This window comes from Agelaius tricolor, unplaced genomic scaffold, assembly GCF_023055355.1.
Source record: "Agelaius tricolor isolate 1412-34295 unplaced genomic scaffold, bAgeTri1.0.p SCAF_6, whole genome shotgun sequence".
NCBI lineage: Eukaryota > Metazoa > Chordata > Aves > Passeriformes > Icteridae > Agelaius > Agelaius tricolor.
Window position 1 is genome coordinate 6,876,839 of NW_027269266.1, and position 25,250 is coordinate 6,902,088.

Below are 25,250 nucleotides of genomic sequence, written 5' to 3' on the forward strand. Positions count from 1 at the left end.
CACTGCTCTTCTTTCCCAGCCACTGTCACCTCAGATCTGACTAACAGGAGATCTGGGATCTGAGGGAAATGTCAACTTTTCAGTTTATTTAGAAAAAGAAACATAATTTCATTACTATATATTAATGAAAATAGATTTTGTAACTGATCCCAAAATTTGCACCAAACCAGGAAACAGGGCTAACATTTCCACTCTTTAAAGAATTTTTTGTTTAGCAAATTAAAATAGAAACCACTTGAGTTAGTCCAGAAACAAGTGTGGCAAAATTATTCTAGAATTAGCAAAATATAAGAGAGAATAAAGCTTTCCATGGATAATTATTAAGAAAATGCAGAGACACTAAACAAAGAAATTACTGTTTATTAAAAGTGATAGCTGAGTGTACACCAAACCCTTCCAACCTGACCTGACTAATATTCTATCAATCAAGAAACAAATCTGCTTAAGCAGGCATGATCACAAGAACACTGTGTTAATTTTTTTGTGAAATGAACATATTTTGCAGATATTTTAAATTAAAATGCTGACACTTAATTCTAAATTATTCAAGACTACACCTTTTAATAAAATGTATAATGAAGATTAAGAATATATGTAATCTATATGCTAGGTATGGATGAGTAAGACCTTTGGAATGCCTTTTTTTCCCTCCCCCCTCAGCTTTAATACATTTAATTCAACAGAAGTCTCATTCTCCTTTTCAGGAGGTATTATTCACAGGATGAGCTGAGGTCTGCACATACAGCCTGGGTTTCACTATTCTGCAATAGATGCAGTCATAACACAATAAGATTTAAAAAATGAAAAAAGAAGATAAGATCTTTTTTTTTTTTTAACAAATGGATCTAGGACTACAAACATCATTATTCTCTAACTGTATTTGCTTAGTGTTACTACAGGATGAAGCTAAAGTCATTTGGCTGCCTTTGTTTTGCTCTTGCATACTTGATAAGCTTTCAGGTGTTATAAATTTAACTTATTTACTGTATTTGTAGCTTTGGGGATAATTACAGCTTTATTACCATTTATTTTTGAGTTATTGAAACATACTTTCAAGATTTAGCTTGATTTTAACATACTTTTTGTCCAGGAATGAAAGAGCTGCTTACATACATGGAATATTTGCATGTATATTTTCTATCCTTCTCAGAAAAGGCAACTATATCTAATATCTGTGTCCCTTCAGAAAAGGGATAAAGGGATATATTGAAAAAAGGATTGAGAGAAATATTTTGAAAGACACAGCATCAAACATATCATTACACATCCATACTCTGGACAATTCATTTTATCTAGACTTGTATGTGATAGATCCTGGGAGGAACAGAAACAAAAAAAAAAAAGAAAGAAGAAGAAAGCAAGATAAATTTCTTTGACTGTCAATGCAGCCTTCATGTGTCCAGTTCAGTTCACTATCTGCCCTCTTGTACCACACTCTCTATATTTGAATATAACTCTGAACCTTGGGACAGGGGGGGATTACTTTGCTGGATTGTTAAATGATCTAAAACCCAGGGATGCTGTTTCTTTTTGAGAGCATCACAGCCTAATACAGGCTTGAGAATCATTCTCCTAACAAAACCTCGATTTTGATTTTGGCCTGTGAAAGCTAAAATTTCAATTATTTTAGCATTGTGTGTGTTTCCTGTTGATGACTCATGTCATTATCATTCCCCTTTCCCCAAAAAAGTCAAGGCCATGAAGAAAGGGAAAGGCAAAGAAAACGTGGCTAACTTTAAATGAAAAATGACTTTTCTTTTTAAAAAAAAAATTCTTTGATTTCTTTGTTTTATTCCCTCTTTAAATCCAAACATTTGCAGTGTCTTATCCTACCAAATTGAATGAAAAGCCATCATGGTCTTGTACACATCTCCAGGTGCCCAGCAGACATAAAAATTGCACAGAACCAAAGATCCTGCCTATGCAATACAGCTTGAGAAAATAGTTTTATTTTTATTCTTTCAGCAACCTCCCATCAATGATGAAGCAATCTGAATAGTCCAGAAGCTCCTGAAGGAGGCTGATATCTCCTACATGGCTCCCATTGCCAAGGAAGACATGACAGCATAGGTTTAATGATATTTCTCTGAAATAATGATAATACTGCCCTGCAATCCATGCCAGGAAAGCACAGGTATCTTTGGGGATAATACTGCTTTCCAGAGGGTCAGGGAAATTTGAAGACCATGTTTAAGTTACTCAGCTGGGGAATGTTTTCCTATACAAAACCACAAAAGACCACTGAGTGGGACTGCATGAGTATGACAGTTTAGAGCCTTTATTTCTAAAAGTTTTATGAAACCAGCACCCTGGTCTTCACAAACAGGAGATACACAAGGAAAGGCTGTGATTCTTTAGACTGATTTGGACGAGTATCTTCTCTGCACGATGACATCATGGTAGCTTCCCAAAGAATTTAAAGAATTTAAAATTTCCTGGATGACTCCAAGGAAATCAGCGCCTGTCCTGAATAGGATATATTTGCAAACTGTGTACCTGAAATCACCTGAGAGCTACTGGTATAAAAGCACCCAATTTTTTTTTCCTCAGGCTGCCAGAGTTTTACTGGCCTTGCAGTTCAGACCACTGCAGTTCTCGAAGTGATGGTTTATCACATTGACCTACCTGCCACAAAAAAAATGGTTTCAACCAGTGCTGGTTTCTAAAATGCATTTCCCACATTTCAGCTGTGCCTGCATGTAATGTTTTACAAGTACATGAGTATATGGCAAATATGAATCTGGAAGAGGAAAGATTTCTTAAAGGAGTAACCGGAGAGATAAAAAATAACACACAAAACAAACCTCACCTTTGCCATGTTTTGTTCAACTTAACTAACTCTAATACATGCTCATGAGGGCACAGCTGCTCCTTAATATGAATTGGCACAGAAAATTCCCCACTAGCACAGTGAGAGCCACAGAGCACAGTATGGGTTACAAATAAACCATAGCAACAACTGAATTAACCTGAAAGGCCACGCAGAACCACGTGTAAATCCATCGTGTATTTTGCCTTTGTCCAACCCACCCAAAGCCTGACCAGCTTCCAGCAGATGCCAGTGCTCTTAAAGATAACTGCCACAAATGTTTCCTTTTTCACTCCCAGCATTTATAGTTGCCTGGGGCCCAAAGTAGGCAAAAAATGCAGTCCCAAGACAGCTGTAGTTTCTCAGGAAAGCTATACATTAAGGCTGTGTAGTCCACTATTTTATTGCCCTGCAGGAGTGAAAATGGAAGATCATTTCTGCTAGAAATAAGAATTCCCAGCAGCCAGTAGGACTCAGAGAGCACTTCCAGCCTGGAGAGAAACAAAATAGCCACTAGTTTATGTCTAAAAATGTTATTCTACCCCACTGCAAAGACTAGTATTGCTTCTCCCTAAATCTGTGTAACTGCATTCATGGTAACAGAGTTTCTAAAAGCAGTCAGTGAAATGGGAAAAAAAATCCTAAAACTTCTAAAACCCCCAAATACTTTCTTTTTTTTCTCCAAAGAAGGCGGACGTACACCAGAGGTGATGCAAGGATAAAGGAAGTATTTACCAAAGATGGCCATCAGTGACAAACTTTTTCTTATAACATCATCTATCATGACAGTCAAAATTGCCAGCCATTACCCCCTCCTGATTTGAAAACTAAACTCACTGCTTTTCACCCTCTCTCCACTGAAAAAAAAATTAAATCCCTCATCAGCTCTGCTGGGAAGACCAAATGCAAATTTAGTGCACAAGTGTTAAAAAAGAATCTATAAAGAACAAAGTGGCTACTAAGTCACAGTAGGTTATTAAGAGCCAAATCTTTGGTAATACAGAGAAACCCAATTAAGCTATGGGAACAAATAGTATGTATGAGTTTCCTCGTGTCTCTGAATACATTTTTTCTATCACACATCACGAAAGTCTTCAAGGATTAAAAAATGGTCAATATTTCTACACTTTCACTGTGCTGGTGTCACAGGAGATGCTGGACAAACTAACAGGGATTTAATACTTGATACTGATGGTCAGACATACAGAGACCTCACATTTTGGAGAGGACAGCAACAGGAGCAAAAATGTACAATTTTTCTTGGGCTCTCCTGTGTCTCCCTGCACAGCTGTGTACAGCTGGATCAGGGCTGTGCCCTGAGAGTGCTTGGCCAGAAGAGACCTGCAGCCCTTTCCACTGTGCCTGACCTGTCCCATGGCACCAGTTCCACTAAACTCCCTGCAGCAGCAACAGCAAGGGGTTCATGTGTGTGTTCATTCAAATAAATGGAATGAACATGTGTGTGTTCATTCAAATAAAAGGATTTCCCTGGCCATTACTGAGGTTCCTACATTTTCTTTTCCCAACCCATACAAGCACAGGGGGTCACTACTCTCCCTTGGACCTCTCCACCAAGCACCAGTTGGTCTGCAAGATGCACCACAGGAACAGCACATGAGGACAAGTTCTAAGTAAGCCCATTTCTTAAATGTTCACACTCATATTTGGATTATTTTAAAACCTGAGGCATGAAGATACAGGCATCTTCTAAAACATTATTAGCTCTTTTATCACAGAATTTTTTTTCTCATGTGGCTCCTTTCGTTTTTGAGATTCCTGCTAACAACTTGTGCATCAACAACATTCTGCAGAAAGTGTTGCTTGTTGCAGTTCTATTCTGCTGATAGCTTTTCTTCTATTACTCTTTTATTTTACATACTTAATGTAACTGAAAATCTTTTTGTCCTGGTGGCCAAAGACAGAATAAAAGTTTCACGCTTTCTTCAGTCTCTCATTTTATATATATTTTTTTTTCTTTTCTATACTACTTCTTGTTACTGTTTTAGAAGAAATAATCTGTCTTTTCAATCTCTCTTCATATGAATTTTCCATGCCCTTAATCATTCTTGTCACCTTTTCCTTGCTCCCTCCATTTCTGCACTGTCCCTTTGGCAATGGAGTGACCAGCACTCACAGAAGCCTCGAGCATCGATTTATCCTTAATTAACTTCTAAAGCCCCCAAAGAAGCAAACAGAATTCTTAGTTAACAATGCCTGCAGAGCAATTGGGTTGACTCAGACCTCCAAAAAGAAGCTGAAATTTGGAAGAGCTTGCTAGGCAACCCTTATAAGGGTTGTTAAGTTATGTTTTAATTCACAAGTGCTTTCCAGTGAGGTTAACTAGGAACTGCAGTTCTTTATTTTGTTCTAGGGGGTCACAATACACAGAATTTACATGCTCAAATTCTCATGTTGCTATACATACTGTGACCACACAGTACAGAGGGAGATGAAATAATTTTCCTATATAAGATAAATTTATATGTGTACATTGTTTTGCTTCCAAAAATACATTCAGCTCCATCACATTTCTCTTTCTATTTGATGTAAATAGCCAGCCACTGGCACCTTGTGCTGTGAGCCACTGCAGCAAAACCTCTTCCAGCAAATCACTCCATGTGAGGCATTTTTCTTTCCCAGAAAGTCAGAATGAACTCCACTTGAGAAGCTGAAAAAGGTAAAATCCAAGTTTCTTTTCCCCACACTGTCAGAAATGCACCAACATAGTGAATTTTAACTTTTCATCTTTCACTTGTCCTTTTCTTAGCAGTGAGGAAGATCAGTATGTCTCCAACATGGGAATATTCTCCCCAATACACTTCTGGAGACCAGAGTGGTGTAGAGAGCAGCAGTACCAGAAAATGGGGGGTGTTGGTCCTTAGGGCTGCAGTGCAGCCCACCTCAAACCAGGCACCTCTGCTGCTGTCAGTGGGACCAAGGACAAGCCTCCAACCAGCATGGAGGCTCCTCGGCTCCCCAAGCCAGGCAGCACTTGATCAGGGGAAAAAGAGTGATTATTGGCATGTAATCCCAATACCAAAAGTGAGTTTTATCAGGATAATGTTGAGCTGTTCTCACTTTGGAGAGCAGGATCAGCCCTTTCTGAGATCTCTTGAGTGGCTGCCAGAACGTGGTTCTGCAAAACAACAGCCATCCTATATAAAAGGAAAATGCTGGAATCATCAAGAAGCCTGCAACTACGTCAGCTAGGCAGGAAAACAGAAAAATAAAAACTGCACTGAAATTCAACAGGGTTTTATCTGTATGAAAGATTAAAAACTTTAAAAAAAACTATTGCCCTGGTCAAAATCTGTGCTTGTTCAGAATGCAGTCATCCCAAACAACCATCAATAAAACATCACTCGTTTGTCTTTAGCAAGAAGTACAGAAACTGGTCAACAAAGCTAGAGAAAACCTCATGGATTTTCTCCTTTGGATAAGCCACTTACACTAAATTTGATTTTCTCCCATTCAAAAGCTATTGTCTCTCATCCACCAAATTAATTTTGTTTCTTTGAGGGATTTAACTCTTAGGAACATCCTTTTACAGTCTCCCTTCTTCAGTCTCGGTTTGGTTGTTTGCTAAGAATACAAGTGATAAAAACTGAAAGATGCAAACCTGAACTGGAAGGAGAAGAGCTGCAGGAATGCCCCAACTGAATTTAAGTACAGGGGCAACACTGACAGCTTAGAACATGTCACAGCAAAAAAACCACAGAACAAAGAAGTTAGGTGAGCTGTCTCAGTCCTTTATCATGCTTTGCTGGTGTACATTAAATCACTCAGATTGTTCTTTTCTAGTGGTTTAAAGAACTGTAAAAATTTAGATCTCTGTTGTGCATGAAATTACAAGAGAATGAAAATATCTTGCATAGAAGGCCCCCATCCCTGGAGCCAGAGCTTTTTCTCTGCTGAGAGAGATGAAACTGGACCTCTTCTCCAGCCAATACAAATCACATCCTCAATGTGTGACTTGTTGTAGCTGAGCACACAGGCCTTCCATGGATCTCCTTGCCCTCACATGTCACACACACTCACGAGGCTGTTTGGGATGACAACTCTCACTTGTGCCTTTAAGAAGGCTGGAGCAGCACAGCCCTAGGAGAGCTCCAGCCTGCTCAACCCAAACTTGTCTTATAGCTTATACCACAATAGAACAAGCAAAACTATCAGTCCACACTGAATATTCCACTTGGCAACATCCCTTCAAGAGTCCCTACAGGGCTACAGGCAGAGGAAAGAAGAGGATTTGAGACTTTTTGTCCATCTGTCCCAGAAAGCAGCCAAGTCCGTATGGGCTTGCAAGGTGAAACCTCAGGTGGCTGCAGTCAGCCTCAAACCCTTTCCAATGGTGAAGTACAAACACACAGTGCAGGAGGGACAGAGATCTTGGAGGTAAGATGGTGGTGGTTTGGGCAGGACCCAGCCCTGCTCTGCCCACAGGGCCAAGCACAGCACAGCTTCCCTGCTGAGAAGGAGAAAGGAAACGACACAGCATTCCTGTCCCTGTTCCCTTTGCCAGCCCACCCTGTGAGACTGGTGTGCAGGAGGAACAGATGTACCAACAAGAAAGCAGGAGGAAGAATGCTTTTATATACCTTACAGACTCCAGAGAATAAACTGCAACCTGCTCCTGCTCGCAGGCAACATGGTCCTACAAGAACAGACAAACATCATCTACCACAGTTCCTTATTTACACAAAATTATTTCTATTCCCTTTCAGAGGCCCTGGTATAATATTTATCCTGAAAAAAAACAAAAAAAACCCCCAAAACTTTCCAGTTAAAAACTTTTAAAAATGTATTTTTTCCTTCTAGTGCAGCACTCTGGAGGAAAATGAAAGGATCAGCAAGCCAGATTGCAGTGTTAGCTGCTGAGCATTCAGAGAACACACAATAGAAGAATGTGTCAAATCTGAAACGTGATAACAGAGATGCTGCAAAAGAAAAAGGAAAATCCTAAAACAGAAAAAAGGGTAGAAGTGTGTAGGAAAGACAGGGCTGATTATCCTCTACATTACATGGGGGAAAAAAAAAAAAAAGCCATTGAAGACAGTATAGTTATTCCAGAAAGAAATCGGGACACTTGAGATGATGTACGGCCTGGGACTGCAAATCAAATACTCTCCAGCCCATTAGGCAAGGCTGTGGTTATCTTTGGCTTCTTTATAACATACAGGCTCTAGGACATAATCAATTTACCAGGGGGAGACAATCCATTGTACTTATCCAGAACCAGCCCACGCTCAGCTGGCAAACAGCCTGTGGCACCACAGGGATGGGTGAAAGGAACTCAGAATCAGGAGCAGAATGCTCAGGAGCTGGATCCTCGTGAGCAAGAGCCTGGACCTTGGTGGTCCAGGACAGGAAGTTAGGGCAGATAAAACAGAAGGAATTCTCACCGTCTAAAACCAGGTGGCTACAGCCAAATTATTAATAAAACTGTCTAGTGAGTGAATTTTTCTTTGTGCTTACTTAGCTAAGAAACTGGGGAAGGTTGGGTGGCATGACCTGAAATGGTGCCAGGACCATTCAAAATATTTACTGGTTTAATTTACCAGGCAAGATGCAGCCTGCAAGTCCGGAGCACCTCCAGCACATTTTCTAAGAAATGCCTGTTTGGGTAAGGACTCTGGATTTCCCAGTAATTAAAATGAGTCACTAACTTAATTTTGCCTCCTACTATTTTTACTTAGCATTTTCTTACATCCTAGATACACAGAAATTGTCCTGCGGGATGCCTGGGGCACGTTTGTCCTTGTTTCACTAAACACCAGGCTCAAGCATCGTACTTTTGAAAAATAAACAAAGTTGGCTAAGAGGAGAGGGTAAGCATCACTTTCTCTCTGCCACTTTGAATGAGTTCTATGCAGAAGAATGGACAACTACTTGAAAAAGATAGTTTTTTAATGAAAATGTAGACCTGCATGGCACCATCTCATCCAAGCACTCCAGGATTTGCATATATGCTCATTTTCCTTCCACACCTGCCAAAAGCCCTTTCTCTCACCTGCTCGCTCTAATGTAAGGAGTATTTTACTCCAAGGTGTTTCTGCACTGCCACTGCTGCAGCTGGTCCACTTAAGGGCTAGTCCATTTGTCCAACACTGAGTAATTCACAGAAGTTATTCATGTAGACAGGAAAAGGCTGCAGGAGAGCCATCAGTGAAAAGGCCAGCAAGTCTCTTTCCTATGGCCTGCGTGGTGCCCCAGGGCTGCCCCTCGGCTGGGCTGGGTGTGCTGGAGCAGAGGGGCAGAGCAGGGACAGCAGGTGACAGGACAGCCCTGCTCCTCAAGACACACACACAGCCTCAAATAAAGACTTCCAGAAGTGCCCTCTGAAATCTCTGCCATCAAGCTCCAGCCCTTAAGATGGACATTTCTCACTAAGCAGTATTTTGAAGTTGATTTTAAATGCTGTGTTAGCATATATACCCCTATTGATTTGTATCCTGATTTACTGACCAAGCAAGTTTGATAAATTTCTGCTAATTATAAATTCATACAGTATTTTGGAGTGCCATTTAGAGCACTGCTACCATTTAACTCAATTTTATGACTACCAAAGGAAGCAAGGAAAAGCAGAGTCTACTGCACCACAGGAATGGAGGATAGCTCTGAACACTAATCAGACAAAAAATTGACTAAAAGGTAAATCCAGATTTGTACACATCCTGTTTTGCTTCATTCTGCTTTGACTTTTCTGACTTCAAGGAAGTGTTTAAACATAAGGCAAACTCTTCTTCTAATCACCTGGAAACACCCCCCCCTTCTTCTTCTCCTCTCCCAGAATCGCTGTGTGTGACTACTGTGAATTCTGTGTAGTCACACATATTTTGTACACTGTGAAAACTGTCTCACCTTAAAGTACAGTGGTTTATGCAACTACTGTACGTACAAAGTATCTGCAGGTGCCTGGGAATTTATCCTGAGACAAAATGCCAATCAAAGAGAGACAAAATTGTTCACATAATATACAATGAGCAGACTTGTATGGACAAGAACAACTCTTCTAATTCATATATCATGCCATATATGCTTTATCATCACAAAAAATTACAGCTTGTCCTGTAGCTTTACATAGTCATGAGATGATCTCTTTTTGCCTCTTTAAATAAGGACACAGGAAAAGAAAAGATTAAAAATGCATTATGCCCTTTGTTTTCCCAGTAGAGAACACAAGCAAGCCCTTCACAGCATTCTGCCTTAAGGCAAAATTTTCATCTATCCAAAATCCTTACAAAATGTATTCCTTCTGAAATGTTTACTAAATACTCATGTACTGAATAACCTCAGCCTCAGTGATATCTTTTGTGCTTAAGTGTAGGAGGGTCCTTGAAAATTAGGTGATATAAAGGTAGAAGGTAATACTTTATGGTACAAATTATCCTCAGTTTACCAGCTTCCCTTGGTACTAAAGGTGATGTTAATTGGAGTATTACTGAAAACATGATCAATAACAACAGCAAAATTTTCCTTTCCCCCTCCCCCCCCATTGCACTTAGTCCACAAATTTCCACTTTCTAAGGAGTTGATATACAGTATTACTATAACATTAAGGTCTAATATTATAATAACAAGTTTGCTGTTGAAATTCAGTCTAGAGTGTAAAATATTAAGCCATATTAGAGGTAATGAGTTATCTGTATTTAAACACACAACCCATGCATGATGGTTAAGTAGAGGGTTTGTTTCCAGCAGATTCTTTCAGCTGGAGCATTTAAAATATTTGCAGCAAAATATTTATTGTAATTGTTGCAAATAGTGTGTTCTTAACATCTCTAATAAAAAATACCAGCGGGATCAAATCAGTAAGAGCACGGAGAAGTTCCTAGGAGCTTTGAATCCAGCAGGATAATGTAATTAATAAGACTGTATTTGACAAAGGAATATATAATTTATACATAATGCAATACATGCAATAATGTAGAATTTAACATATAATTTACAATTATATGCCTGCCAAATCAAGTTAATTGGACAAGTTCTTAAAACAGCTGATGATGTAATCCATCTGCATGTAACCTTGAATACTTCAGGCAGTTTAAGAAAGAACTTCATTGTAAACTGTTTGGTCTTTTCCTCCTCACTTTTCCAAGGAAGTTCTTTTGAGATGAAGGAAAATTAAGAAGAATGTTATGGATATAAAATATTAAAAGGCAAGCTTGCCGAAGCCAGCTTCAGAGCATTTTAACTTTTGCCTTTTAATTCCATTATGGGCAAGGCTTTGCTGAGCATTATCAGTGATGCAGAAGACCATGCTCATAGGGAAGTTCTGCAGTGTAAAGTACAAAATATGTTGATGATTTAACGTGCACACCTCCAGCGCTCCCCACACAGGGGTCAAAAGCCAGGGTTCAGCTGGACTCACAAATACATCACCCTGAATCAAACAGAGCATCCCTAAATCGTAGCAGTCACTACCACACACTCATTACATTAATAAATTGCTCACTAATGGGAGTGGTGACAAGTAAGATGTGCACTTAGTGGCCCTGTTTGCTGCCTGCTCCTGATGCCTGAATGCCCGTTTTTCTCTGGGTTATGTTCTAAAGTCTTCGAAGTGCATGAAGAAAATCTGCTCAGTGTTGTGAAATAAATCAAAGAGCGTCTGCTGAAAATTCCTAAAACGCTTCTGCCCTAATCTCCTGGACCAGAGAGTGGGCTTGCAGAATGCTAAACTTGCTTTTCAAAGAAGATCAAAGCAATGCCAGCAACAATTAAAAGCAGGGGTGCAGGTGCGCGCATGCGCGGGGGCTCCGCGGAGGCACCAAGAGCCTCTTTTTAGCCATCCCTGAATGCTAACACTGACTTATCTAATCATTCCACGTGTGCTTTGAAAGGACAGGAGATGTGTTTGTGAGAGACACAAAAACTGCCCACCTTTAGGGATAAAACGTAACATTTTACAAGACACGCTATTTCCATTAATTTTGAAAAGCTCCTCGGCTACTGTCTAATTAAACCAGCCTGTAATTTTGTTGTTCAGTGATTCAAAGATAAATGAAGTTTCAATTGTGTATCTATCCTTCCTCCTGTTACTAAGTCTTTCAATAGGTTTCCCTACCTCAACACTTTGAGGGCCAGCTGCTTGCCTTACCCCAACACCTGAAAAACCAGGTTTGGCAGCTTATCAGGAGCACTGCAGCAATTTAATTTGCCTGCTTCAACTTTTAGCCAGTACTGGTTGTCCTGCCCTCCTCACACAGTTACACAAGAAATAGTTGTGTTAGTAGCTAAGTGTAAGGAGTGCTCGTGCCTGAGGGAGGTGATGTTACATGACAAGTGCTACGCCTCCAGAATGGGGGGAGACTTAGCAGCCAACCTGCTGTTTCCCTGATAATATGGTTTGTCTGTTTTCCCCTTCTCAAGATGGCATTTCACTGCACAAACCAGAAAGGGAACGAAAAACCCCCAAGCGTCGCCAATAAACAGCCATGGGAAAAAACTCCTCCAAGTTCACAGGATAAGTAAGGAAGGAGTAAAACCCTGAATGAACTCCCCTGGCTAAACTGGGTTAGGATGAAAAATGCTTCTACTAAATGCTGAAAATTTAGGTCAGTCTTGTTTATGTGAAGATATAAACAACTGACATTTTGAGAAGCATGTGAATCGAAGTGATATTTCTGTGTTCTCTCTGAATCACATTGGGCCACCAGGCCCTTTTATACCAACCAATTTCTCCCCCTTCAAATAAAAAAAAATGAATCTGAATTGTCATGTCAGCTGAAAGCAGCAACACATTGGAGTACCGTGCTTCAAAGCCTAGTGGCAGCAGCCCTGATATATTTCATATTTTTAAAAAACATCAAGCTAACTGAGTGGCTACTTGGGAAACATATAACAGAGGAGAACCAAGTAGGTACAGTTTTGAAAGCTGCCTGCCTCTTTCCTACCCCCATATTACACAGGTTACATTATTCCCCTACAAATATCAAGAGAAGATGAGGAAAAAGATAGCAGATGCCCTTCTGAGACCTAATTGATGTTATCCAAAACATGCATCACAGCAGATATCCATTACACTTAACACAGCTCAATGTAAGGAGATTCTGACAATGTGAATAGGGCTCAATCCTTCAAATCCACGTGAATAGTTTATTATATACAGACCCAGGCACAGTGATTCATTTTGATAAAATGCTACCTAGCAGCATCAAAACTGCCTGAGCAGTTTGCCTGCCTATACTAGGACTTTCTACTGCTGCCATTGAAACAAATGGCAGAATTCCCATTTACTTCCATGGGTGGAGAGCCAAGCTCTTAGAAACCTTTGTTTTTAAGGAAAAACATTCTTCCTCCCACTCATGAGTACAGCTCTCCTGAAAACCCAATGGAACTGTTTAAGAAGTCAGGTGGTTAGGACCAGGCCCAGAGGTCAGGAACAAAGAATATTAATACAGTCTTGCTATTGAAAAACTGAGCGGCAACCTCAAAGCATTGTTGTTGTTTTCAAAACAGAAAATGTCACTCTTAGATTTAAACATGAAGATTTTAAAATATATATAAATCTGTGAAGAAAAAAGGAAGCGCATATTTCATTTAATGTCTGGATTACAGATTCTTATTAAACAAACCGAGCTCATTATAAAATCAATATCAACCACTACACTCCCAGGAGAAATGGCAAAAAAGGTCACTCCAAGAAATTCAAACAATTTTCCTGCTGGAAGGGCGCGATTTTAATTACAGATACTATTAATTAGAGCTGTCAGTAGGAAGATTGTCCTGTTAATTATCAGAAATTCAGTTTCAAGTGTGGTTTTGGAACCTGGAGGGCTTTTCAAAAAAATTAAGAATTCCTGTATTCACAATTAACGGAAGAAAAAGCCTACCTATTGCTCCTGTGCTTTAAATAAGCCAACAGCAAGTCACCTATCAAAATCAAACATAAATATTTATGGGCACAGTCTCACTGGCCAACAAAACTGATAAACTGCTGTTTTGTTCACACTTAATCCCAGAGAACACTCCTTTTTTTTTGTCTACAGGAAATGCTCTTGCTCTCACTCTGTCTTGCTTTGGAAGTCATTAAATGCAAAGATGTGACCCAATGATTTTTTTTTTTAAAGTAAACATTTCTTTAAAAGTGAAAACCAAAACCATTCCTGAAGATACGAACTGTTACAGAAACATTCATATTTATTATTCTGTACTTAATTCTCTCTAGACCCAGTCTGTGGAAATATACTTAATGCTTTACATCTTTAATATCTAAGAGGTACAGATAGACCCAAACTTTGTGAGGAAATATGAGTTTATTCCCATAATACTCTCAGCTGCCAATTTAAATCTATCTCAGCTCCAGGATACAGAAAGGCCAGAATGTCTGATCCTAAGCAGAACAAGAAAGTAAAATAAAACTTGACAAAAAAGTGCTGTTAGCGAGGCCGTATGGGTGCACAATAGACAGAGATACTACAGAGACAATGTTTACACATTCTCAGATTCTTTTTCCTGGTCACACTCCAAATATTTTGGGTAGCAGACCAGGGCTGTCTGGTATATGACCATAACATATGCACTACCACACCAATAACACACCAAGAAATAAGTGCCATTTGATCTAAAACAAACTTCAGGAAGATGCAGTGTCTCTCCACCCAATACTTTTGAAACTGAAAGCTGGAGGTTTCTGATTTATTTCCGAGAAGCTGAGTACAGTCCTCCAGCATTACTGGGTACACATCTGCTATCATTGTTCTCCTAGAACCAGTGCTGGTTTACCTCCCATCTATCAGCATTAGATTTCATTTTATCTGAATAATGGCAGAAGGTGGCAACAGATCGGGTCAAAGGCTCTTTTCATATCAGACCCTGAAGAAGTCGATTACTCAAAAAGAGAGACATCTTCAGATAACCGTGCAATCCATTCCTCATAAATGTTAAAGATTTTTCGTTATTAATAGTGGCAGGGGTGACAGATTATGGATATTAATGTTATTTTTCTGAGAATTTCAATGGCAAGGGCTGGATTTTTTTTTTTAATGCTTCTAATTAGGCACGAATTTACAGCAGCTACCAGAATAGCCAAGATTAATACCCAGTAGTAAAAAGCTGCTACACCGAATCCGCGGGACTATGAATGGAACGGGGGCGGGGGGGGGAAGCGTCGGAAACAAACCCACCCCCGCGACTCCCAAGGCGAGAAGGGCCCCCCCGGGGGTCTGCGGGGCAGCGGGGCAGGGCCGGGGGAGGAGAGCTCGGTCCTTACCTGGTAAGCAGCGGGCGCATCGGAGCCGGCGTCAGCCCCCAGGGCCGAGAGCTTCTCCTTCAGGCGGTGGTGGGCGCGGTGGCGGAGGCAGTAGGCGACCCCCGACGCCGCCAGGACCCCGGCGATGCAGGCGAGGGAGAGGAGGGTGAGGAGGAGGAATTTCGCGGACTGTGCCTCTTCCCCGCGCTGCGCGAGCGGCGGGACGTTGCTTTTCTGCAGGGAAGGAGAGAGAGGCAGCGCCTGAGTTGCGCGGTCGCGGAGCAGCGCGGAGGGGGGATCCCGTCGGGGGGAACACCCGGCAGCCCTAACTTTCGGCCGGGGAGGGAGGCAAACGGAGGGACAGGGACAGGGACAGGACCGCTGCCGTGCCCCGCTCCGTGCCCTCCCCTCCGGCAGCTCGCACTTAACGACCGAGAGGCGGAGGCGGACCCGCGGGATGCGCGCAAGCACCGCGGAGCGCCCGCGGCTCCGCGCCCCGCTCGCACCGCACCGAGGGCCAGCGGCTGCGAGGGGCGCAGCAAGGGAAAATCCGGTATTGGTTTTTTTTTTTTTTTCTTAGTGAAAAATAAAACACAGGAAAAAAAAAAAAAGTAGGTGGTGATCCTTCCTTTTGTCTGTTGTAGAGGGAAGCGGCTTAAAAAAACCCCGATAGTTCCAAACTCCTCCAGATTACTATTATTTTTGCAGCAATAGGAGAGAATCCTTCTAGTGCATTTCACTTGTCTCCATGTGCTAAAAAGTTGTACAATAATTTCCCCTCATTAGCTTCATTATAACCTATATTAGCAACAATTAAAAACGCAACATGAAAATGAAAAGACCAGGCGCGCAAATTGCAGCAAGACTCATTTGGCCTGCATTCCCCCTTTCACAATTACCAGGGAAATGAATTGAAAAGCACGCCCCTGCCTCAGTCCTGGTTGCTACAAGACGAGAACAATTAGCAAACTCCTTTCCACCACCTAATTTCGCGTGGTAACAAAATGGATTTTTCCCCATGAATGCCTAGCCGGCCTATTCATTATCTCTCCTCTATTAGTAATTTTCTGCTCCGTATTCAGCTAGCCAGCTCTTAATTTCCTCCTGTCTTGCAGTGTACACAGTGGCTCTTATGTCAGGCCCGGTCCATTTTTATCTTGTAATCATAAAGGCCACCAAAGCAATTATCGCTGGTCTTGACTGTAAAAGCTTGTCATTAATTAGCCTCCTTGCCTTCAGTGCTGCGGATTAGCCGGGGCTGAGGCTGAGTTAATGGAAATGCAGGTTCAGACTCCCGGATTTTCCTGCCTGGATGCGCCGCGCGGAGGAGGATCGCGGGTCCGTGCGCCCCGGCGGGGGGCGGGCACAGGGCTCGCCGCGGCCACCGGCCATGTGCCGTCCGTCCGTCCGTCCGCGCAGCCACCGCCGCGCCCGCCGCCTCCCCTCCCCTGCACGGCCCCTCCTCCAAATCCCAACAGCCACCAGGAAGAGGGGGCTGCACCCCCACCCCACCCCGCCCCGGCCGCGGGGGGATCCGGGGCCGCCTCCTCGCCACCGCCCCCGCGGCCCCAGCCGGGCACCTGCCCCGGCTGCCCCGGGGGAGCGCGCCCTCGGCCCGCAGCGGGCGGGGGGCAGCGGGAGGGGCAGCACCGACGGCAGCCGCCTGGGCCCCGGGGGGGTAAAGGGCTGCTGCGTTCTGCCGTTAGCATCTCCCTGAAAGGCCCCGTCCCCCCGGGGCCAAGGGTCGCAATCTGCATCTCAATAGGCGGCTCCCGCCGAAGTGCCGGCGCCCCCTCGCCGAGCGCTGCGCCCCGGGACGTTAATCCTTGTCGCCGCGGTGTTTGCCCCCCATCAGCCGGGCAGGGACAAGCCCCGCACCCCCGGAGTGCCCCGCGGGCCGGCCCCGCTCATCGGGCGGCCCCCGGCTGGGCTCCGGGGCACCGACGGGAGGAAAGAGGCTGGCGGGCAGCTTCGGGCACTGCTCCTGAGCCTTACTTCTCTGCCATCTCTACCACGGTTTTAAACGATTTCTTTTCTCCGGGTGCCGTGTGACAGAACCGCACCAAGCACACGGGGAAAGGGCTAGGCGAGAGAAACGATGACAATGATGCTGACAGAGTGCTGTCAAAAGCTCCGAGTAAACATGCAGAAGAGAAAGGGCGGCAGGCTCTTTCTCCCGCTGGAGTTAGAGCTATTTTAGATGTTGCTTCCAACTTCGCCAGGCAGTTTTCCCCGCAAATCCGGGGCTGCCCTCCCGGAGCTAGCTGCCCTTGACAAAAGAATTGCTCCAAGAGTCCCCCCCTACATATTCTCAGCGTACAGCTGTACTCGGGAGCCTGAAGCACGGGGAAGAGTTAGAAACCTTCCGTGGGGCGTTCGGCGTTGTACCCCTCGGCAGGCGTCTGCCCTGGGGGAGTCTGTGTAGCCCTGCCCCTTGTGACAGGCTTCCAGCAAGCGAGGGCTTGCAAAGCCCCCGCACGTCCAGGGGGAGCGGCGCCCACGCCTGCCCCGACCCCCGTGCCCCGGGAGGAGCTGGAGGCCCCGCGGCCGGAGGGCAGGGCCAAGGGCAAGGGGCACGGCCGCTGCCCGGCGGCGCCCGCCACGTCGGATCCGCCGAAGGGGAAGGGAGAGGGGCTCTGCCGCGGAGCCGCCGGCCCTTCTCCCATCCCTTTCCTCCCTCCCGCCTCACGGGGAGCAGCTCCAGAGCCGCTGCCGTCGGGGCCCGGAAGACTGCGCTCTCCCCTGCCTGCCTGCGGGGGGCTGGTGCTCCGGGCCACCTCGGCCAGCCCCCACGCCGCCCCCGGGGGGAACCAGCGGCTGATGCCCCCACGCCGTCCCGCAGGAAGCGCTCGGTGCGGCCGGCGGCAAAGCCCCATCGCCCGGCTCCCGCTCCAACTCCGCGCCGCGCATCGGCGGCGTCCCTGGACTCCGGGCTGGGGACACCCGGAACCACAGAGGGTAGCCCGGTCCCCCAAGTACGTCCCATCAGGACACAGCCCCCACTGTCCCCAAGGCAGCTGGAGGAACCCTCTGCCCTTTCATCCTGCTCGATGACCAAACATCACATTATGAAACGGGTAAAAATTAATCCGACGTGTTAGTTACCAGCTCCTTCCCTCCTCCCACCTCTCCCCCCAGCCGCCCCCGCTGCCTCTAACCAAGAGCACAGATTTCCCCACCTCGCCTAACCCCCTGATTCTTCCCTGCAATAAGGCCCCAGCCTGAAACGGAGCCCAGGGTTAATTAGAGGCGTCCTGTCAGCCTTGACTTGAAATTGAAAGAAAAGTGTTTAAATATTTATGAATTTGACATTTACAGTCGGATGTCTTTTAAAGCAGAACACCTCTCCCTGTGCTGGTTGGGGCTGCCGTGGTGCGTGTGCCATGGTGCGTGTGCCTGGGGTGGAAGGGGAACAATAGCTATTGCATAACAAGAAAAACAAATTACCTCCCCACCCAAGGCTTAACAAATAAATAGACCACATAAATTACACGCAATTAAATATTAAACTCAGCTACATGTAAGTATGCATTTTTTAAACTGCACATAACAGAATATATTGACATTCCTCTGAATGATTTTCTCCTTCGAAAAGTGTGGAGTATCAATGAAGTCCCAATGAAGGAAAAACAACTAATTCCTAAATGAATGGCTTAGAAAGTGAATCTGAATGAAGAGGCTTTGGAGGTGTTCATCCAGCCTTGCTTTGAAACAGCCCGACTTGCTTAAATGCTAGAAAGCAAAGAACAACAGCACACCTAACACACACAGTGTTTACTTGAAGCACACTGTTTCCGTGAGGGTCTGTGGGTTTTTTAAGAGGAAAGAAAATTCTTAGCGTCTGATCTCATGTAGGCTTTCCCGGTCCCTCGACAGAACACATTTTATATACACCCAAAAGTGAGTCATTAACTAGAGCAGCCATAACACTGGAGTCACAAATCACTGTTCTAATCAAAGAGCAGCGTCCCGTTCCGCGGTGTCATCCCACGATGCAGCAGAACAGTCGACATTTCAAACGAATTCCAGGCAAATGTCAGTAAATATTTAATGTACGCTTTCATGTAAATAAGTTCTCACACCTAAGCTGGAAGTGTTGGAGAAAGTCTTTGTAAGAGCAGAGAGGAGCTCCCCATGCAGTGATGTGGAAGCTCACCATCCAGATGCCTCAGCAGAATTATACTTCATTATTTATTTTAGGACATAGGGCATGATTCTGGTCCTTGCAAAATTCTAACTGAAGTTGAGGTTTTGTTTTGCTTCATAAATTTAAAAAGATTTCAAACCCAATTTGCCAGTTACTGCACCTGGCCACTCTTCCAGTTAGCAATGGAAAAAATCACTACAATTAATTTTTAAACAACTCAACATTATCATTTTTTCACAGTTTTTGCATGCTTCGATTTTTACATTTATATTACACAGCTTTGTTTCTGAACAATAATAAAAATTTGAAGATTTCTTAGTAAATATGGGCAAAAAGAGGAACTTCAGAATATGATTTGTTTCAAAATATTAGAACGTTAAGAAACTCAAGAGGTGCTATTTTTAATTTGGAATTCACTATAGAATCTAATAAATGAGAGAAGTGAGGCGGAAATAATCATGTATTAATTCTGTGCATTACAAAATCTTTTCAGAAGCTATTATCAGAGCAAGAGGCATTGTGGTTTGGATTCAGGGTGGGAGAAATCCTTTGTGCAACTGAAAGCTATTGTTCCTCTGTGCAGATGAAATTGTACTTGCAAATATGCCATTCAAGGAGGGAAAAAAGTACCTAGGCAGAAAAAAAGAATTCTACAAGAAAATCATTAGTCTTAAAAATAAACTTCTCTAAAATAAGTTTTGGTTCATTGTTTGTTTGTTTTCTAAGGAATATCCTGTGCTAACAGTTGCAGCCACTGACATTACACGAAAGTATAAAGGATATGCGTATAATTTCCTTATATAGAAAGCATGAAGAAAGGGATGGATGTGTGTGGGTGTGTATATATATAATGTGTCTGTGTGTGTCTTCATATGTATGTATACACACATCCCTGTATGTCTGCTCATTTATATAAATCTAAACTTAAATTCACTTCTAGTAATTTCCCTCTCCCAGAGGTTATCTGAGACACAGGTTGATACACTCTGCTGGTTAAGTTTTGATAGGTTACTAGAAAACCAGAGAAACACTTTACGTCAGGAGGAGGCTGGCTACCATAATCTGTCCCCAGAAAAGCTACAGAGAAGATTTTTTTACCTTTCATAAAGTAAGAAAACAAAACAGAAGGGACAGCAGCATCTCCCCCAGCTTTGGTAGCTGTGCCTCCTCCCCTCCTGTGCTCCCAGTCAGGTTAGGCTGGGGCAGCAGGGCCTGGGGATGTTCACCTTTTGTGCATGTAACACCCCTTGTGTTCAGCACGGCACTCCCAAGCTGTTTGGACCAGGCTACTTGTTGGTGTTTTAAATACTATCTTTGGAGTTACTGAGAGATTTCTAGGGCTGCTACCTTCTGACTCCCTGCTCACACCCCCTCCTTCTCTCCCCGGAAAGCTCACCTGATGCCAGGATCACTTTCAGCAAATGTCAGTTCATCACCTGAAACGAGGTCAATTTAATGCTTTTACTCGGGAGGATGAAATCGGATGGGAAGGTACTTTTTGCTTCTTTTAGGGGTTGGAAAGATTAGACAAATCGACAAACACAAAAGGCAGATGGATTTCTGGGAACTGCAGCTTATTCAAATCACTGAGAAAGGTCACTGCAAAAGCCACAGATCTATTCATCTGTAGGGGTACAATGATCTTTCCACAACCTTCAACACCACAAAGCACTCTGGAGCGTCTCTATACCTTTTAGTAGGATTAATACCATGAACAATGACTGAATACAATCAAGAATTCACTGAGTTCAAAGATCCCTTGATCAATGGTAGATATTTTCTTCTGGCTTCCTAAAGGCAAACAGAAGTGAAGTTTCTGGTTAGAGTTACAAGAAATAAGAGCTATTATTCTGAATCCCACTACAAGGTGGTATTGAAATGCCAGAATGTCCAAGCACCCTGAAGAAGTTTGTGGCATGGAAGGAGTAAGGTTGTGAAAGAGGAAATTCAATGAGCTTCAAGATGTTCATGAGCATCTGGGTATTTTTTAAAGTCAGCAGTTAGGTATAGAGTAAAGCACAAAAGCCTACAGCATCACTGAGACAGTGCAGGGATAAGACACAACTCAGGAAACCGGACAGCCACATCCATGCCTGTGGAAGAGGTAGGTGAGTCGGAGACGGAGGAGCACGGCCCATCCTGTCCGAAGCCGCACAGTGCACCTCTGAGGTGGCAGCAAGAAGAGGAGGGCGCGGAGACGGCGAAGAAACGACGGTGAAGAAACTTCGATCCCCGTCTCTAAGGACTCGGGGGCAGTTAGGGCAAAGCAGCAGAGTGGGTGCACCAGGAAGCAGGTTTTCCTCCGCAGCCCAGGCTTTGTTAGCCGGAGTAAAACCGCGAAAGAGAGGGACTCGGCAGGTCTAAGTCACAGAGTGTCGGAGCCCGAGCCAAGAGGTCGGTCAGCGATAGCCGAGTTTAATCAAATATCTTCAGCTAGCAAGGGAAACACGAGCCGCAGCGCCAGCGCTGATCTAATGCTGATGCTGAAGGCACATAATTCAGGGATTAGATAAGGCGCCCTTACAGCCGAGTGCCAGCAAACGAGCCAGCTCTCGGTTATGCTGGCAAGCGCCGGCGGGTCCGTCGGCGGAGCAGCCGCCCCGTCTCGCAGGGAGCCGGGCCGGGTCCCTCGGCCGTCCCCACCCGGGGGACGGGGTTCCGCGGCCGCACGCCCGCAGCCCCCGCGGGGTCCCGTCCTCGGGCCCCGAGCCGGGAACACTCTCATCCTCGCCCCGCCGGGCCCGCTGCCCGCTCCGCCCGCGCCTGTTCGACGGCCCCGCGCCGGGGGCATCCCCGGGGCTGCGCTGGGCCGGGGGCACGCAGGGAGGCAAAGAGAGCCCTCCGTCCGCCCGCGCTGCTCCGCGGACACCCGGCCCGGCCCCGGCCGGCGGCAGCGGCTGCCCCATCCATCCCGGCCGCCCCCGCTGCCCACGCCGCGCACAAGGCTCTCCCGAGTCCCCGCCGGGCCGCCTCGAGAGCCGCGGGCGCTCCCCCCGGCCCGTCCCCCGCCGCATGTACCTGCTGCCGGCGTGCCGGGACGGGCCCCTCTCTGCGAGGGGTCGGCGCACCTCGGCGGGCTCTAGCAATCCTCCTCCGGTGCCAAAACTTCCCCCTCTCCCCCCCGCCCCTCTTCAGCGCAGACAAAGGCGGCGGCCAGCACAATCGCCCCTCGCAGCCCGCAGCCGCCTCCCGGCGCGGTGCGGCGGGGGCAGGCGGCGGCCCCGGGCGGCCCGGTGGTCCCCGCGGGGCGCGGGCGGAGGATGCCGGCGCGCCCCGGCGCTGCCCTCCTTATATCGGGCTGCTCGCAGCCCCTGCCGGCTGCCGCACATGGCCCATCCACCGGTTGCTATAGCGATGCCTCCCCTCCACATGTTGCTGGCAGCAATTGGCTAAGGAGGTCTGGGCTGTGCAGAAACCCTTCGCCGGAGTGCGGCGATGAATGGACACGGGCTGTGTCACTCATTTGGAAAAGCTGTTTGGGGTTTCTGTTGTGGATGTGCGTTTTTTTTTTTTTTTCCCTTTGGTTGATTTTTTACGCGTACCCTCCCCCATCTTTTTCTTTTTATTTTCCTTTTTTTTTTTTTTCTTGGTGTCTCTCTTGCAAGATGGAAGTGGAGGGTAGAACAATGACAGAAAGCCAAAAATAAAATCAAACAAGGACAGCAAGGAAAAGCTACAAATCATTTGCATCACAATACGGCAAAGGAGCCCATAACGCTTCTTCCTGAAAAGACTTTCCTCAAAAAAAGAAAAAAATCTACACATTGCCAAGCAAAGAAGATCCAAACTTTCTCCCCTCTCGTCCTCGTTCTCCAAATGACACAAGAAATTAGAAGGGAGGAGTGTGTTCCGACCAGCCCCGGGACAGTAACGAAGTCCGTCCAGCTCGATAAACAGCGACAGGCACTGCTCGGGCGAGCGGGGCCGTGCCGTGCCCGGCGCTGCGCACCCCTAACTCCCAGGCAGAGCCACGCTCCCGGGGCAGCACCGACCCTTGTAACGAAAGGGACCCTGCAGTCTTCCCCATCTCCTCAAATTCCCGCATGCCGCCGGCAAACACGCTGCTGCCCCCCCTCACCAGCATCTGCCCACCAAGCCCCGGCTGCGGGAGCGGGACAGGAGCGGCGGGGAGCGGCAGGGAGGCTGCCGGGCGGGGGTGGCAGGTCCCTTCCATCTCCCTGCCCCCGCCGGTGGACAGCCCTCCCGCTTCCCTGTCCCCATTGTTTCCCGCTGTCACTGCGGCTGGGGACGGCAGCCAGGGCAGAGCCGGCTCTCCTCTGTCCGTGGAGGGGGCAGTCCTTTCCCTTTCCCCTTCCTCTTCCTTTTCCCCTTTCCCTTCCCCTTCTCCTCCCCAGCCGTCCCGCCCCCACGCCACCGCGGCCGCTGTGCCCCGGCCTGCCCCGGCCCGAGCGGCGGCGGCTGCTCCCGGGCAGAACCGTCCCGAGCCGGGCACTGCACACCGTCCCCTCGGCAGGGACCCCAGCCGGGCACTGCACACCCCTTCCCTCGGCAGGGACCCCAGCCGGGCACTGCACACCCCTCCCGTCGGCAGGGACCCCAGCCGGGCACTGCACACCCGTCCCCTCGGCAGGGACCCGACCCTTCCCCACCCACGGAGCGACCCCCGCGGTGGGACGGTGCGGAGGAGGCAGTGTGAGGGACGGGACGGCATGGCATGGCATGGCATGGCATGGCATGGCATGGCATGGCATGGCATGGCATGGCATGGCCACCCGTACCCCACACCCCTGCTGTCCCGGTCACTGTCGCTGCCCGGCCCCGGCGGGCTTTGCCTTCCCGGCTGGCCCTGGCTCCCCGCGGCTGGCTGGCACCGCATTAGCGCCGTGTAGCAATTCCTTTGCCCCCTTTTCCTCCTTCCAGCACCCCTCGGCAGCCGGCACCTGGGTAAGGGACATGCACCTGTGCGGGGTGCCAAGGAAGGGCAAGGGCCGCCTGAGTTCCCAGAGCATCCCCGCCCCGCCCCAGAGCGACACTTCACTTAAACTTGCAGGACAGCACCGAAATGTCATCACCATCCCCCTGTACACCGTCGTTCTGCCGGGTCCTGAAAGTGCAGAGTGGTTGTGCCATGGGCTCACCCCTACTAACATCTCACCCACACCCAGCCTTCCCATTCCAGGACGAGGAAGATGCTCTTTGCATCGCCACCATTTCTGAAAAGAAGGTTTCCAGGCAGGAGAGGTACTCCTCACCTGGCTGCTGCTCATGCAAAATCCTTCACAGTCCCACAGATTCACACAAATTTGGCTTCTCCAAACATTTCCTCAGCCACGTTTGTATTGCTTGGTCTGAAAGCATTGCTTTGTCAGTCTGTCATGCTGAGAGGACCCTCTCAGTCTGATGTTCTCCTGCCCCCGGAAGAGCCAGAGCATACATAAGCTGCTCACTAACCTGAATTGCTTAAGTTGAAAGATAAATGAACCCACCAAGTGATTTCATTAAAAGGACACGTGTGTTTGCATATTGATCCTTCTAATGAACTGTCTGAAACTGATAAATACTTCCATTAGCTTTGTAGTTTGTATTTAGTATTTGAAAATATAGTCGTTAACATTTCCTGGAAAAATCTTGGATCTTTTCAGAACTGTCAGGTGCTGAATGGGTTGAACATGGATTTGACTGGCCAGGTGTCAAGAGACAGCAAAATACTAGTTAAATACTAGGGCTTTTTTTTTTTTAACAGTGAGATTTTGAGAAATTTGTGGTGAAATTTAAAAAACTTTTCACGTTTATGTAATTTTCATTGCTTTTATCCCATTCTAAATATGACCTTTAAAGTAATCATAGATACTTGTGAGGGTTATGTCACAGGGAGAAATTATTTAAACATAGATTGTTTAATGTGTTATTCATTAAAAATGTAGACAGTGTTGAGAGAGAGAAGATAATAATTTTCAATTGTTTACTCATTTTAAATTTAAAATCTGTTTTAAAGTATCTATAGAATTGTTTGTCACGTATCTGTGAATTGACTTACTGATAAATTTTCTTATATGATTTAATTAATTAAAAAATGGGAAAACAAAAAACCTCTGTCATCAGCAGCATTTCATTATAAAATTTCTAGAAAGTTTCATGTC

At 45.8% G+C, this 25,250-nt stretch overlaps 1 protein-coding gene and 1 long non-coding RNA gene across 2 annotated transcripts in view; both read right to left on the minus strand.

The window, feature by feature from the left end:
• PTPRN2 (protein tyrosine phosphatase receptor type N2) overlaps positions 1-25,250 on the minus strand; it is a 635,322-nt gene that overhangs the window by 91,087 nt on the left and 518,985 nt on the right. Inside the window, exon 13 of the mRNA XM_071428608.1 lies at positions 15,024-15,236. Within this exon, the coding sequence (XP_071284709.1) occupies positions 15,024-15,236 (213 nt within the window). The remainder of the gene's footprint in view (positions 1-15,023; positions 15,237-25,250) is intronic.
• LOC139590826 (uncharacterized) lies at positions 18,490-22,264 on the minus strand. Its single transcript, XR_011679448.1, has 2 exons — positions 22,168-22,264; positions 18,490-21,632 (listed from the first exon to the last, which is right to left on the minus strand). It is a non-coding gene; the product is annotated as an uncharacterized lncRNA (long non-coding RNA).